General features: G+C 34.0%; 2 protein-coding genes across 2 annotated transcripts in view; one reads left to right on the top strand and one right to left on the bottom strand.

Annotated features, from left to right (window-relative positions):
* The window catches only part of LOC109080239 (nuclear receptor coactivator 1-like), a 52703-nt gene extending 42087 nt beyond the window's left edge, over nucleotides 1-10616 (bottom strand). Inside the window, exons 1-3 of the mRNA XM_042778029.1 lie at nucleotides 9793-10616; nucleotides 1932-2100; nucleotides 107-277 (exon numbers count right to left, since the gene is read on the bottom strand). The gene's annotated coding sequence lies outside the window, so the exon portion shown is untranslated. The remainder of the gene's footprint in view (nucleotides 1-106; nucleotides 278-1931; nucleotides 2101-9792) is intronic.
* Nucleotides 10617-12147: 1531 nt separating this feature from the next.
* Nucleotides 12148-14508, top strand: LOC109080248 (60S ribosomal protein L7-like 1). Its single transcript, XM_019095334.2, is given in 6 exon segments — nucleotides 12148-12282; nucleotides 12674-12782; nucleotides 12869-13032; nucleotides 13343-13480; nucleotides 13762-13871; nucleotides 14181-14508. Coding segments are annotated over 6 exon segments (744 nt in total). The 5' UTR covers nucleotides 12148-12268; the 3' UTR covers nucleotides 14390-14508.
* Nucleotides 14509-15736: the final 1228 nt, after the last annotated feature.

The following is a 15736-nucleotide window of genomic DNA, read 5'->3' as shown; positions in this document are numbered from 1 at the left end:
TTTCCTACTATAAAATGCTTGTTACGGCTGGATCCACAGTTTCAGCTATTGCCAATACAGGTTATTTTAATACAGCTTTGAGCTTCTGCATGATCTGCTGACTTACTTGATCTAGGGCTCCAGAGGGATGCTCATTGAGGGGAACACTATGGCTGTGGTCCACTGGGTTTATGGTGGGAGAGATCTCAAGGAGAGGGGGCTATGGTGCCACACCCTCCCTGTCATGCAGAACCATCCCACCAGGGGGAGGCAGCAGAGAATGGACACCCAGTGTAACCTGTGCAAGAAGTAAAATTGTGTAAGGCTGTGTGTAGGCAACATTTACACAGCAGTAGAATATGGTCATCAGATATTTGGTGCTATAATTAGGGATGTAACGATTAACCGCGAGCTGGTTGAAAATCGATTCAAATATGTGACATTTCAAATCGGTTGAGATGCTAAACAAATCGTGATTCATTAAGATGGTATTTCTTCTTTTTATCTTGCATCTGTATAATGCACATTAAAGTTCACAAGTGCAGCGCTGCTTTGTTTACAGCGGAAACCAAGGAAAGGCTTTAAGCGCCACCTGCTGGCAGAGAGTGAATCTGCATCTCATTCAGCTCGTCCGCTGTTTCATGCAGATATCTGTTATGTAAGGTTTCACAAAACTGAAGTCAAACCATTCTGTTTTTGCTTCAAATTTAGAAATTATACAATCTAATTTAAAGTAAAAACTGCTCATGTTGCATGTATGCAGCATCTTTGTTTGAATCATGATTAAAATGCAGTGGTTGACTATAATTTTTAATGGAAAGAGCACAGACAAAGCCTTATTTTGCTTATATGAAGAGATTTCTTTTATTTGTGTTGAATATTTATTTGATTTGGGGCTTGTTCTAAAATTTCAATTTGGTTTTGTTATTTACATTTACATTATATTAAAATTTTGTCATATAGCAGACGCTTTTATCCAAATGAGGACAAAAGAAGCAATCAAAACCAACAAAAGAGCAATGATATGCAAGTGCTATATTAGTATATTATTATAGTGTTAATAGTGCACAAAGAAATGTGCAGCATTTTGGTCAAGCAATAATAAAAGGACACATTTAATTTATAATTTGTCTTAAATCTCATTTTGTTAAACAAAATCTTGAATCGAATCAAAACGTGAAATCAATAATAATGAATCAAATTGAATCGTGAGTTGAGTGAATAGTTACATCCCTAGTGCTATTACTATTAACTGGCAAAAAAAATATATTTTATTTTTTTAATTATTTCAGTTACTGAAATTAAGCATTTTTAGTATCTGAAATAAGCACTATAATAAAAAAAATAATAAAATTCAAAAGAAAACTAAAAATATCTAAACCTAATCAAAAATATAAAAACACTATAAAAGTACATAAATAATATTAAAATAACACTGCTTTTTTTTGCTTTTTAAATAAACTAACCTGCTTGTTTTTTACCTATCAGTGTAAAATGAAAATGTAACAAAACTGCAGAAGCAAACAGAAGTTATGTAACATCAAGCATACATGACTACTGTACATGACAAGTCATGTTATCAGTGAATGTAAAAAATTCAACAGAAGCCAAGACTAGTCTAGTCATAAATGCATATGTGTGCAAAATAATTTTTTGCATTGCCATAGCAACTGTAAGGTCTGATACACTACATCTAGTTATAAGCCACACGAATAAAGCCTAACCAAGGCTTGGCAAAGTGTTTATACAATTGCACCATATCCACATCAATAACCTGCTGCACATCAGCACAGATTGTGACTTTACGAAGGACCTTGATAGTTAAAAAGTAGTCTGTGGATGTTTTAAATGAAAGTTACTGAAGTGTACAGATAAAATCTATCTTTTTAATACCGGAGGTCGCTGGGTTAACTAAGAGTCTGGATCTATAAAACTCAATGTGGCTGACTTACTTGATCTAGAGCTCAAGAGGGATGATCATTGAAGGGAACACTATGGCTGTGGTCCGCTGGGTTTACGGGATGGGAACTGGAGAACAGAGAGGGGGTTACAGAACCCCCTCCGTGTCATGCAGAACCATCCCACTAGGGGAGGCAGGAGGAAATGGGCGCTCAATGCAACCTGTGGATGAATCACAAGAGAACATGAACTGGGGATGAGGAAGCAAAATGAATTACACAAACATCAAAATGGCAAATTTTGCAAATCGCTGGCATTGTGAACACGTCTTAAGGCACACATTATATAACAGTGACGAAAGACTGCACTCTCAAGCTTTGCCATGAAGTTTCATGAAAAGAAAGAGATTATAAAATGAGGAGCTAATCTATTTGGATAATGGCTTCAGGCAAGCAGCTGATCGGTGCTGAGCTGTGATCAAATCGAATGATTTGTATACAGGGAGAAGATCAAAGTGAAGATTTCCTGCTGCGTCAATTAAGAACCTTTTACTTCACCTCAACAGATGTAAGACCTAGGGCAGAGAGCACTGAGGGTTTGATTGAATGTGTGCTTGTATGCATTCTAGATTATAGCAACCAGGAAACCATAAAGCTTTTGACTTCAAATTGGCCTTTGTTCTTGTTCCAGACCAGTATTCTCTAGAAACAATATTGATTCTCATGGGGCCCTTAAGGTATTTGAAGAGTAGGCTATCAATTTGCGCACCAGTGGGATCATAACTTTTCATATTTAAAGAACAAAGCTACTAGTAGATTTAAAACAAAAACTGCAGGACTACATATATTAATAATGAATGCTTTGTTCATTACTTTGAAACACAACCTAGATATGTACTACAACACCATGATATTCAGCTATATAAGCCAAAAACGAGATTAAAATGCATTGGGTATTTAATACAAGAAACTGCCTGGAGTTAAAGCCTGCTTGAGATAAAACAAGTTTCCCGCAATGTCATGGGAAAGTAAATGAGAAAACTGAAGCACAGCAGAAAAGAAGGCATTTAGAATGCTTGAGAACTATTGATTAGCCCTCATTATGATGAATAATACAAGTCTTTAAAAAAAATCTATGGCAAAAGAATGCATCACCACTAATTTTCCTAAACACTAGCCAGGGCTTGACAATTAGGGCTGCCCCCACGGGGCCAGCATGAAAGATGCTCAGGACAGTTGACGAATCGTCACAAAAGTTTATCATTTGCATGTGTTTTCAAGCCTTACTGATTTCAAAATTTAAAGCGATTTTAAAGCATTCAAACAAGATGCGAAAGACAATTCCATTCAGTACTCACACACTGTGTTCTGTGTGTACAATGCGCATTCTTGCACTTGAACAGACAAAAACTTACAAAAGTATGTGAAAATACCTGTCTTGACGAGTAATTTTTTTAGCTTTAACAATGATTAATCTATATTTAATTAATAAAGTGGAGTACAGATGCACTGGTCGACTGGCCATATTTTGTTTTATTTGAACCAATTTTCCAGTTTGAGTCTCATTCAGCCCGTCTGATGTTTTTCCATAAAGCATCATTTCATTTGTATCTTTGTTCTATATATAAAGTTTTGCTATTGTTTGTCATTTATTCTTATTTACTCACTGTTCACTTGTCTTTAATAAATGTAATATTTGTCAGGCTAGTAGTTTTTGCTGTCGTATCAAAATTGGAATTGAGAATTGTAAAATTTAAATGGTATCTAAAATGTTGGTGTCATGTATGCTTATCTATGAGAAAAAAGATAACAAGCAACTATTTTATTGTTTGTGGCACGGCAAGTAAAAATTTTTAAAAATCCTTAGCGTTGAGCCCTGCTAGCCATACTGTATATTAATCACTGTTGTTTCTAGACCAATGGCAGTACCAGACAACCTCAAAATCAAAATCCTTCTCATATAAAGTTTCTTACTTTTTTGCAGAGGTGGCCTTCAGTATACAGTAGTCAACATTTAAAGAGCATCAAAACCTTTTAATCAAAGTTGTCCTAAAACCAAAAACAATACCTGTTCTTGTCTTAGGACAACTTTGATTAACTTTTTTGATCCACTTCAAATGTTGACTACTGTATACCATGTATTACATGATATGGTCTTCTGTGCCCCAGAACTATTAAGCCTAAATATATGGGATACATTTAGCAAATAGGCTATTACAGTGCAGCATAAAAGTAAAGCTAGATGTGAATCCAATGGAATACACACAAAATTAAAATCTTGAAAGGTAATGTTCAGAGCTATAACTTGAATGAAAATGTTCTATTATGCACTTATTTCATAGCTACATACTGACTAGCCTAGATGGGCACAAATTTCTGTTTTATGTGAGAAGAAAGAGACTGCTGAATGATATGAGAGCTGTAAAACTAGAACAGCTATATAAAGGAAACTGGTTGCAGTCTGTTAAACAGTTTGGTATTCATTAGACTCGTTATATATAAAATATCTGACTGAAGAATGCCACAATCAACCAATCAGAATTAAGTATTTCAGAAAGCAATATGTTAAGTGATCATAACATACGATGAATTTTATATGTAATGCAATAGGATTTGGCCATGTATGAGAAATACCATTCATTAATCAAATTTAGTGTACTGTGGAGAAGAAAATCTCAGCTTTAAAATGTCAGCATGATCACAGAATACCAAATGCAGTAGCTGTTGTCACTTAATTTTTCTTTTATGACAACATCATGTAAGCACCAGCGATGTCAGCATTGTCTTTTTTGTTTGTTTGTTTTTTTAAATGTCACAATCATATGCTGTCCTAGTACAGAATGATGAGAAATCCAAGATATCATGAAGTCATCAGTGCATTTGCACTGAATGCAGATGCACATTTTGATTTGGAAATGTTATTAAACCACACTGTATTATACAAATGAGTGTAAAATAAATACAAGCAATGATAATGCATGAGCAAAATGCAGCAATTTTACAAGCAAATGCAGAAAACAACCACAAATAATGCGGCACTTCAGTTCCCAACTGTAAAAAAAAAAACATCTTCACCTGCATTTCACATATTGTCTTTTTTAGCTGTTAATCATAGAATTGATTCTTCAAACATGTAAACAACCGTTCAAAACTTTGGGGTTAATAAGATTTTTTTTCTTGAAAGAAATTAATACTTTTATTCAGCAAGGATGCATTAAATTTATCAAAAGTTTCAGGAACATGTGACAGTGAAGACTTGAGAAACGGCTGCTGAAAATTAAGCTTTGCCATTACAGGAATAAATTGCATTTTAAAACTTTAATATAGAATACATTTCAATACAAAACAGAATGCATTTTAAATGACATGAGGACAAAATAATGCATAAAGTCTGAAAACTTGACAAACTCTTGTCTACCTATTCTGTTACTCATAAAATATTTCTTAAGTATTTCTTTGAGATGTCAGGGCACATATTATGACAAACTAAACAGAATAAACTGAGATTTTGTTGCAGCTAGCATGTCAGAAAAGAAACTTAAAAAAAAAAAACACAAATAACAAAAATTTTCAAAATACATTCAATCCTTCTAGACAGAAATCTGTAGAAAAAAAATAAATAAAAAAAAACACAAACAGAGCCAGAAATCAAAAAGCAAAGGAAAACAGATTAGACTCCATAATGGCGTATGCGAAACTTTGAGGATCTCTCTTTTAAATTTTCATAGAGCTTTTAAATAGTTAATGGCTGTTAAATGTAAGTATATAAGTAAATCTGACTGAAACAGAAATAAGAGAAAATTAATTTCAGGACTAGAAAAGCAGGATGCTGCTCACCATGTTTAGTGTATCTAATAGAAATACATTATAATGCTGCCCTTTTGGAAGTCAATGAAGGAGGATAATATGAAAAGCAATAGAAAAAGGACAAAGAAAAGAAAAAGGTGTGTGTTGTCATACATAAAAAAACAAGGCATGAAGCTTTGTTTGAAGAAAGGTCAGATTTTCACTGCAAATAACAGATATATTGACTCTTCTAATGTGTTCACAGTTTGTGCAGTAATTACTCACGTCTCCAAACAATAATAGATCTAACGAACATCTGTAGATGAGAACTCTGAACACAATTTCCATGCAAGTAACATCTGTGTATAGACTGAAATGACTTTCAGGAAGCATTCAAATTCAAAACACTTCAAGAAGCATAATGACAATAACCTCTGGAGAAACAGGGTGAATTAGGACATAGAAGCAGATTTCACTAAATATTTCCATATGTATGCTCTGTTGATAGAAGAAGAGAGACGTTAATCTGGACTACTAACTGTTTGTTAGTAATAATAATCTAGTCTACTTCCGCATCGCTCATTGTTACAAAAACAAGTACCTCTGAATTTACAAACTCAAACAGTAAACCTAGTGATAAAATCTTTGATATTTATTCATTCATTTGCTTAATATAGTCACAGACTGTGAATACATTTATGAAAGCTAGAGAGCTAGCTTACAACTTTTGTCTCACACTACTAGTCACATGGCTTCCAGACTAGAAGACATTTAATAGTCATTTGTTTACACATACAACTCAATGGGAACTAACACAACAGGATTGTTGAGTTGCCCTGCAAAAAATGATTTTCTTACTTTGAATTTTTGTCTTGTTCTCCAGCACAAATATCTAAACATTTTAAATTAAGATATTTACTTGAGAAGTAAAATTATTTAAAATACCAAGCATTGTTTTTTTTTGTTTTGTTTTTTTTGTTTAAATAACAAGAAAAATATCTGACAATGTCGAACGAAATCTTAATTCAAAGGAAAAAAAACAAGCTTATTTTTCTTACAAATTAAATATATTTTTAACTGATTTAAGCAAAAACTCACAAAATTTTGATAAATGGAAAGATTTAATATCCTGTCATTCGGCTCATAAAATAAACGTCTTGATTTAGGAATGTTTAGATAATTGTACTGGAAAAGAAGACAATGAGTAAGTTTTTCTCTTCACTGTAAAAAAAAATAAAAAAATAAATCACATTATCTGCAATGTGTATTATAGAAATTTATCTTTAGACTAATTAAAGAAACTAGTTTCTAGATGAGCATTGTGTTGTTTCATTCTAAGTCAAAACAACCCCATGCCAGATAAAACTTTCATTAAAGCATCCTTATTAAGTCACAATTACTTAATTAAGGAGAAATTGCCTTAAAACTTATTATAAGGGATATTAAAATGTAATGCTTTTTATAACAATTAACAACACAAACCAAAAATTAAAAAAAGATTATTACCATAGAAAATTAAATTAATTGATAGAAAATGTCATTTCAATGACAAAAAACTAAAATATGCATAAATGTTTTATTTTTAGTGACAGCTGAGAAGTTTCAAATTGAGAGAGTGGAGAGGGGTGTCAAAATTTGCAAGGTTTCTAATAGCAGAGAGTGTGGCACATGTTCTCCGTGGAGAAACTGATGTTTCACTCACACTGAGTTTGTTACAACATCCTGTACTTCTGAACTTTAGGGGCGAGACTGTCCCTCCCACCTCTGCTATCTGTAAATACAACTCCTGAGGCAAAGGAAGCAGTTAGCAGATGCTGCACTCGCAGAAACTGTTGCCCCTCGCCCAAACTTCCATACAGAGGGGAAGTGGAGTTTGCCCATCTTGTGCAGTTCCCGTGCACTTTAAAAAAATAACCCCGAGTTGTTGTTAAGCCTGGGCATGGTCTGATAACAAGACATGGAACGCTGAGCCCCGGGTCCCGCTCTCGCCATTCTCGTTGCACAGGGTGGGCGTCTGTTCGCTGGCTTGAGCAGGCTTGCTTTCCTGTCCCTCTCACTCGTTCATTTGCTAGTTCGCTCTGGCGCGCTCTCCCTACCCCCACACATTCTCACAGGCTGCTGCACAAGCTTTTTTCGAAAGAGATGTAGGTCAGCTCTCTGACGTCTAGGGAGGCACAGCTGAGCGCCCCTCTCCATGCTGCGGCAGAGAGAGACGCTCGCAGGGAAAGAAACTTCAAGAGTGCGTAGCATGATATCGTCGCCTTTTGGTCACACTGGAATCTGGATTTGACTGCTGATCATTTACTCATTGAGTTGTGAGCATATGTAAACAAAAACATTAGGGACCTTCGTAAGACAATACAACGACTACATTAACAACAGTTACTTTGTATGAAAATACTTCAATTACTTGCCTTGAGATTTAAAAAAAAAACTATTTATTACATAATTAGCTGGACTTCACCAATGAAACAAAGAAAAACTGAAAGCCAATTAGTTATGAATAACCAGATTATTTACACGGTTCTTTACAATCAAAAGCTATCTGCTTATTTCAATTCATAACATACATATCCATGAGTTCCTTCACTGGAAACTGTAATAAAGTTAAAGTTATAAGGCAGCTACACACTCTTGTTTAGCCAAACTAAAGTGTAAACACAATGCAATTTGAAAACACAGAAGTCCACATCTTCTATCGCTCTCCTGGCAGGTTCGTGTAAGGGACATGCTTATATGAATATGTGCTGGAATGTAGAGGCGTGACAGTGAGCTGTGAATTCTGACCGCGAGCTTTGGATATTTGGGCCCTTAAAAAAGTATTAAAGCATTTTCCAGTGGCAAGCTAAGAAAGCACTAGCACAAGTAAAATAATATATGGCAGGATAAAATCCTATTTGATGCACCTGATCAGTCAAGGACGGTAAACTAACAACAACAATTATTATTATAATTATCATTTTATTGTCAGCAATAATAATAATGATGACAATGACAATAATAATTTCTAAGAATAATCAACCTCATAGCATTATTAACTAGATAATTATTACTCTTATGAAATTTAATATTGTCAGAAAATCTTTACTCTCAATTATTCAATTAAATCTAAATTAATTCATTAAAATCATCTGATTTTGAAAGATAACTAACTGCACTTCAAAAAAAAAAAAAAAGCCATAAACTGAATGATACAGACAGGATAAAATAATATTATATGCTACTGATCAGACAATAATAACAACAAAAATTGGATGGATAGTAAAATAATAACAACATGAACCATTCTTCTTATTATTATTATTTAGTATTATTTTTTAAGTTGTAAATAAAACACTGTTGGAGTACATTTTACTATTTCTGTCATTCTGCTTCAAAATTCCATGTTTAACTCAACGTTTTTGCTGATAATTTATAATTCAAAGTATATCCTACACCTATTTTTGTCAGTGTAAAATGAAATATGGCAGGATGAAATAATACTTTATTCACCTGATCAGAAATAATAACAACAATAATCGTGAACTGGTTGGTAAAATAATAAAACAATAATAATTATTATACAATATTATTATAATTGTTATAATACCAACATTATTATAATTATTATCATAATTGTTATTAATATTAGTGAAAACAATTATTATTATTATTATTATTATTATTAATTATACATGCTGAATATTGTTAGACAGTTTTTTTTACCTTTATTAAACTCAAAGAACTTAAAGATCCAAACAGCTGCATTCTCAACTAAATCAAAGCACTTCAGTTTCAAACCTGCAGATACAATTTGACACCGTCAAACTTGAGATGTCAGCAATCACCATGCTGAATCTCTTGACATGACGTGCAACGCAATCACATTTAAACATCCAATGCAAATACTTTGATCTCACTATGCAGGTCTATAATTCACCGTACGAAAAAGAGAATATCTAATCGCTCGAAAAGCAGTTTGTAAAAACGCCACATCTTTTCCACCTGTCTGGCAAACTAACCCATATCTCTAAGCAATGTTTATGCATCTGGTTGTTCAGATCAAGTAACCTCTAGTTGGTCCAGCCCCCGTTACATGATCTCTTTACTAAACATCAACAAATACAAAACATGAACGCATTCCAGTTACCTTTTTGGTCCGTTCTCCTCTTACAGATGCTCGTTGAACTTTGAGAAGGCTTGGAGGATGGTGTTTGCTGGCTAATATTGCCAGATGGGGCGATTAGTTATGCATTCAATCAGATGCAAATATTTCTACAAGCCCAGCGCCTACGACTGAGCTTGCATTTGAGAGATAAATCGAGAAAAGCGCAGTTCATCTTATTCTGACAGAATATTTCCGTTAAAGTGGTGCTGTGGTGTGCGTTAAACCTTCCAGTTGAAGGCTAGCTAAGCTAACAAGGTTAGCGGGCTAATTTCAGGAGCTATTTTAAATCCAGGACGCAGTGTTCCCCCGTTAAACTCCGGGTGTTTGTTGTTGTAAATGCACTTTTTTCTGACGATAAGCTACTAATTTATTCCCTCACGGAGCCGCAGTGCTGCTGTCATCCAAGTCAAATGGTCATTTGTGTGTTTGATTCTCGCGTTGATCTCTCCCCACCGCCATTTTCATCCTCGAGCTACACAAACAAACAGGAGGATTGCTCACGTCACGCAGAAGGTGCGCGACTGCACTGATCTCTATGGCATAGTCTGAGGCGGTTGCTTGGTGACGCATGATTTGGAAATCTGATCGGCTGCGCAGAAGAATCGCTGGGTTGCGTAGTGCGTGGACGTACAATGACGAGGCCCCTCAGGCAGGGTATGGGCTTGAATGAATATGACCGAAGTTTTTGTTGATTTTGACAACAAAACAAAATTCCACAGATATCAGTTATTCATTAATAATTCTACCCTGATCGTGCAGTTCAGGGGTCACAAACCTCGGTCCTGGAGGTCATTGTCCTGCAGAGTTTAGCTGCATCTTGCCTCAACACTTGCCTGGAAGTTTCTAGTATACCCAAGACCTTGATTAGCCGGTTCAGGTGTGTTTAATTAGGGTTGGAGCTAAACTCTCCAGCACACCGGCCCTCCAGGACCGAGTCTTGGAGACCCCTGGTCTTAAACATCAAGGAGCTCATGTCCGCCCTTTGAACACAATACTCTCAAGATGTAGGGCTGAACTGGACAATTATCAATGTGTCTGTCCAGTAACTAATGATGAACACGCAGTTTGAAGAGAAGTTTTTGATTGGGTTTGTCCACTTGTGTTGAAGGTATAGTTTGCAGAAAAATTAAAATTTTGTCATCGTTCACACTCACACAAGTTGTTCCAAACCTGTAATAATTTATTTCTTCTGTTGAACATAAAAGAAAATACTTTGGGTAACCAAACAGTTTCTGCTCCCCAATGACTCTGATAGCATTTTTTCTCTACTATGGAAGTTACTGAGGACCAGCAGCAGAATTTTAATTTTTGGGTGAACCATACATTTAAAGTGGCAGACACATCTGTGCTTCTAAAGGCATACCGCTATCGTTTTATTAAAATTTGGATAGTCTGATAGAGCTTGATAGACATAATTATTATATTTTTAGACATGAATTAATAGATTATAATTAATGTTAGACTATTTATTAATTTATAATTTATATTAATCATAAATATATACATAATAAATAAGCATATGTTATATACAATTTGACATTTTAAAAAGTTTAAAAAATGCTAAATTATTTAGATTTAATGTAGTCCGAATTTAAGCAAGTTAATAAAAAAGAAAATTAAAATTAATCTAATCCAGGTAACAGCTGCGGAACTGTCAAAAAATACTAATAAATAATTATAATTTACATACATGAGCATGTTTTCTCATGGTGTATTGTTGAGCTATGAGTTCCTCACTGATTGTTTGTGTCCTTGGTTACTTTCGGGGGTGTGTGCATAATATACATAATATACAATGAATAACAAAAAATAAAGTAGCCTACTTTGAAAATATAATTTTTTTAGTTTTAGTTTTTAATTTGTTATAGGCCTACAATAACAAATAACTTTGCAAATTTGTTCCCACACAAATGAGGGAAACATATGGACCCAAACAAATTTTGGTGGAAGGGAAGAAATATTAACAAAGAGAGGTCTAATTGACTTGTACTGCACTTATCATTAATTAAATCAAATTTATCTTTAAAATATTAACAAAGAGAGGTCTTGTTTTTTTTTTTTTTTTTTTTTTTTTTTTTTTTTAAATTTATCTTTAAAAAAATCTTTTTTTTTTTTTTTTATCATTAATTAAATCAAATTTATCTTTAAAAAAATGTTTGGAGACCTAAGTTCTAAATAAATAAATTAATAAATAATTTTGCATATATATATATAAATAAAAAGAAAGACAGACAGACAGCTAGATAGATAATTTATTAAATGTGTTTATTATATTGTGCAGCATGTTTACGCAATTTCATTCTATATTGGTGAATGAGTCACTTGGTGGCCAGCTGGAGTCTGAGTCTAAAGTGAACTGTAATAGACACTCCAAACGGCAGGGCGGCAGTATTACAAAAAATAGAAGCGAAATTAAAACGTCATTTCCGCGCGACGGGAAATTATCACAGCAGACGCGATGGCAGAATCAGGGTGCGTATTTAGAGTTTACTGATACATCTTAATCCATCTGTGACTAAGGTATAAAAGATTCTTTAATAATTTTCATTTTTTAGTATATATATAATGGTTATAATTTTTTTGTGTCATTATTTTTCAGAATAACAATATAGTAACCAAAGTATATGAAGCATTATGTAGAGCATGTAATACAGCCCGGTAGCCAAGGCCTATGGTTAATATAATAATTGAATAATGTTATAATTTCTATATAAAAATAATATAGAATATATATAAACAGTATATATAATATATAAATAGTATCTCGAGGCCACGACATTAAAGTGTTATTTGCTTCTGTATGACATGACGTTTGATCGCATTGCTGAATACCTGATGAGAGTTTGTGGTTTGTTTTGTTCAGAACTGAAAAAGTTATCAAACTTGTACCGGAAAACCTTCTCAAGAAACGGAAGGCATACCAGGCTATCAAAGCTACTCAAGCCAAACTTGCATTGCAGCAGAAGAGAAAAGTGAGACTTCTTTCTTAATAACCTGCTTTTATGAATAGTCCAGTAATTGCTTCAGAACAAAACTGAATTTGTCAAAACTTGACCAGGTTCAAAAAGGAATTCCCTTGAAGTTTAAGCGCTTGGAGGAGTTTTTGTGAAAAAGCAGGAGGAGGAGTAGTGGTGATGATAGTCTGGTGGGAATAATAAATAATCCTCCGCCGCCCATGCCGCCTGCAAAGAACAGCCTGGCGTTTGCTGTCCGCATCAGAGAGTAATGTCCACTTATGCATCATTCACAATGAGGTTAAAGGGATACATGACCAAAAAAATGAAAATTCTTTCATCATTTGCTCACCTTCATGTCATTCTACACCTGATGGAAAAAAAGTACATTAGACTCAACTGACATTTATTCTGTGGACAAAAACAATCTTCAAAATACTTCTTTTGTGTAATGTTTGAGTGAAATGATTTTCATTTTTGGGCAACCTATTCCTTTAAGACTATTTCTTTATTGATTGTTTCACATCTGCTTGAACTTTTTTGTTTTTTGTTAAAATACTCTTTATGATTGCTTGTAGGATCAAAGGTGTGAGCCACAAAGTGATCAAGGCCATTCAGATGCTGAGGCTAAGGAAGATCTTCAGTGGCACCTTTGTGAAAGTCAGCAAGGCTTCTATAAAAATGCTTAAGACTGTGGAGCCTTATGTTGCATGGGGGTGAGTAATCATAAAATGTCCATTTTACTTTAAAAAATATAACAGATTTTAAAAACACCAGATCTGCAGATTGGCTTTGACTTTCAGCAACTGTTGTTGAGTCTTCCAGACTGTAAATTGGGACAAAAAACTGTGCAATAGTTCCAGCATTTTAGGTTTATTTGGATTTAAAAGGCTGGCAGTGTATTATTATTATTATTATTATTATTATTTTTTTTTTTTTTTTGTCTGTCTTTTAGTGAATTTCACTTGTTTAATTTATTGTTGTGATCTCTTAACAGTTATCCCAACTTGAAATCAGTCCGTGAGCTCATATTGAAAAGAGGTCTGGCGAGGATTGATAAGAGAAAGATTCCTCTGACTGACAATACGCTCATTGAACAGCATCTCGGTAAGTCTTTGACACATTTCATTCAGTGGGAGATTGGGGATTTTGGGGTACCTCACAAAACTTTAAGAATGAACTTTAACAAGAAAAAGGAATTATGTAATCAGCTTTTGCAAAAAGGGGGCAGTGTAAATTATATTGGACCTGACAATAAACATATATGGCTATAAATGTAAATTATTTAAATAGACAGCAGCAAAACAAAATCTTAGTAATTATGTAATGACAGTTATCTAATAGGATTCATATTTATACTGCCAGTTTTAAATGAAACGTATAGTCTGAATGGGTTTCTTCTGTTTGTGTCTCAAGGACAATATGGGATCATCTGTTTGGAGGACCTTATCCATGAGATTTATTCTGGTGGAAAGAACTTCAGGGTGGTAAACAACTTCCTGTATCCGTTCCATTTGTCAGTACCACGACATGCTGCTAGAGACAAAGTTGGACTCTTGAAAGATATTGGTGATCCTGGACCCAGAGCTGAGGACATAAACTCAATCATCAGGAAACTCAACTGAGCTAATTACCTTCCTTCAGATTACACCAACAAAAAGAATAGAACTGCTCCACTATGCCATTAAAACGGAATGTTCCGTTTAAATGTGTGATTATTTTTATTAAACAATGTCAAATTTCACACTCTTTTTTTTTTTTTTTTTTTTTTTTTCATAAGCTTTTTTGAGAATAAGTTCTATTCAGAAGTAATTATCCCTTTGCTCCATTCCCTTTAAGCAGTCACACTACACACTTCATTCCATTGACTTCCATTCATACACTTACGAATGTGGGAGAGCAGAAACGCAAGCTCATGTGAAGAAGTTTCATGTTTTGCTGTGGTCCAAGGTTCAAGTTTGGTGAATTCTGACCTGTGAATTCATATCACATGAAACAAACCGTATGACCAATAGATGATTTATACATCACAGCTTGACGGGAAGGGCATAAATGACAGCAAAAGCATCCGTTTAAAACTTAAACATTGCAGGAAAGTGGAGAAGATTGTGTTTTTACATTTTGGATTCATTATTGTTGTGTTAAATTCAAGTTTTAAAAAAATGCTGCTGAGTCTGACATATCTTGACCGTTGCAGTGTCTAAAGAAATTTGATATGTTCTAGTGTGCAAGTCTAGTGTGACCGCAGTTTTAGGCTTCATACTCCACTTTTGAGGATCAAAGGGTGAAGGACACAAAAATAGTTAATTCACAACATTATCATTTTGTTTTTGTACTTTTGTTGGGAATGAAACTTAAACATTGCTATGATTATTCTCTCTTAAAAGAGCCCTTCAAAGGCACAAAGGCATAATTTATGCAGATTGGGAGACACTGAATTTTGGGACATGGGACAATCTAAGTTGTGAAGACTGTGTTCAGTGGTCACACACTTTAACTAAAATTGATATCCATGCCATTTAAGAGATTATAAAATACTTTATATTAATGCAAATTCAACAAGAGGATAAAAGGAAAATTTCAACATCATATATTCATGGAGTCAACTATCAAGCCAAAGTACAATTGGCAGGATTTACCTCAAATATAAGAGATACAAAGTACCAGATTTAACTAGTTGAACCCTCTCACACTGAAGCAAGGGATCACTTGTAAAGTTTTATCTTACATCAATAAACACAATCACTAATTTGCAATGTGACATTACAATACAATTTCTTAGACTATATGCAGTACCAAAACTGGAGTTTTTTTTTTTTTTTTTTTTTTTTGAGAGTTGTTTTACAGAAAATATTATTTTTTACATAACCACATAGTAATAAAATTTACAGAGAAAATAGTTTTATATACATTGTGTTTCCTTTTTTAAATCACATAATTTATAAAGAAATTTGGTTTTCAAAGTGCCCACT

The sequence above is a fragment of the Cyprinus carpio genome, chromosome A20, assembly GCF_018340385.1.
Source record: "Cyprinus carpio isolate SPL01 chromosome A20, ASM1834038v1, whole genome shotgun sequence".
NCBI lineage: Eukaryota > Metazoa > Chordata > Actinopteri > Cypriniformes > Cyprinidae > Cyprinus > Cyprinus carpio.
The sequence above is the reverse complement of the archived record's forward strand: the minus strand, read 5'-3'. Positions and strand labels throughout refer to the sequence as shown.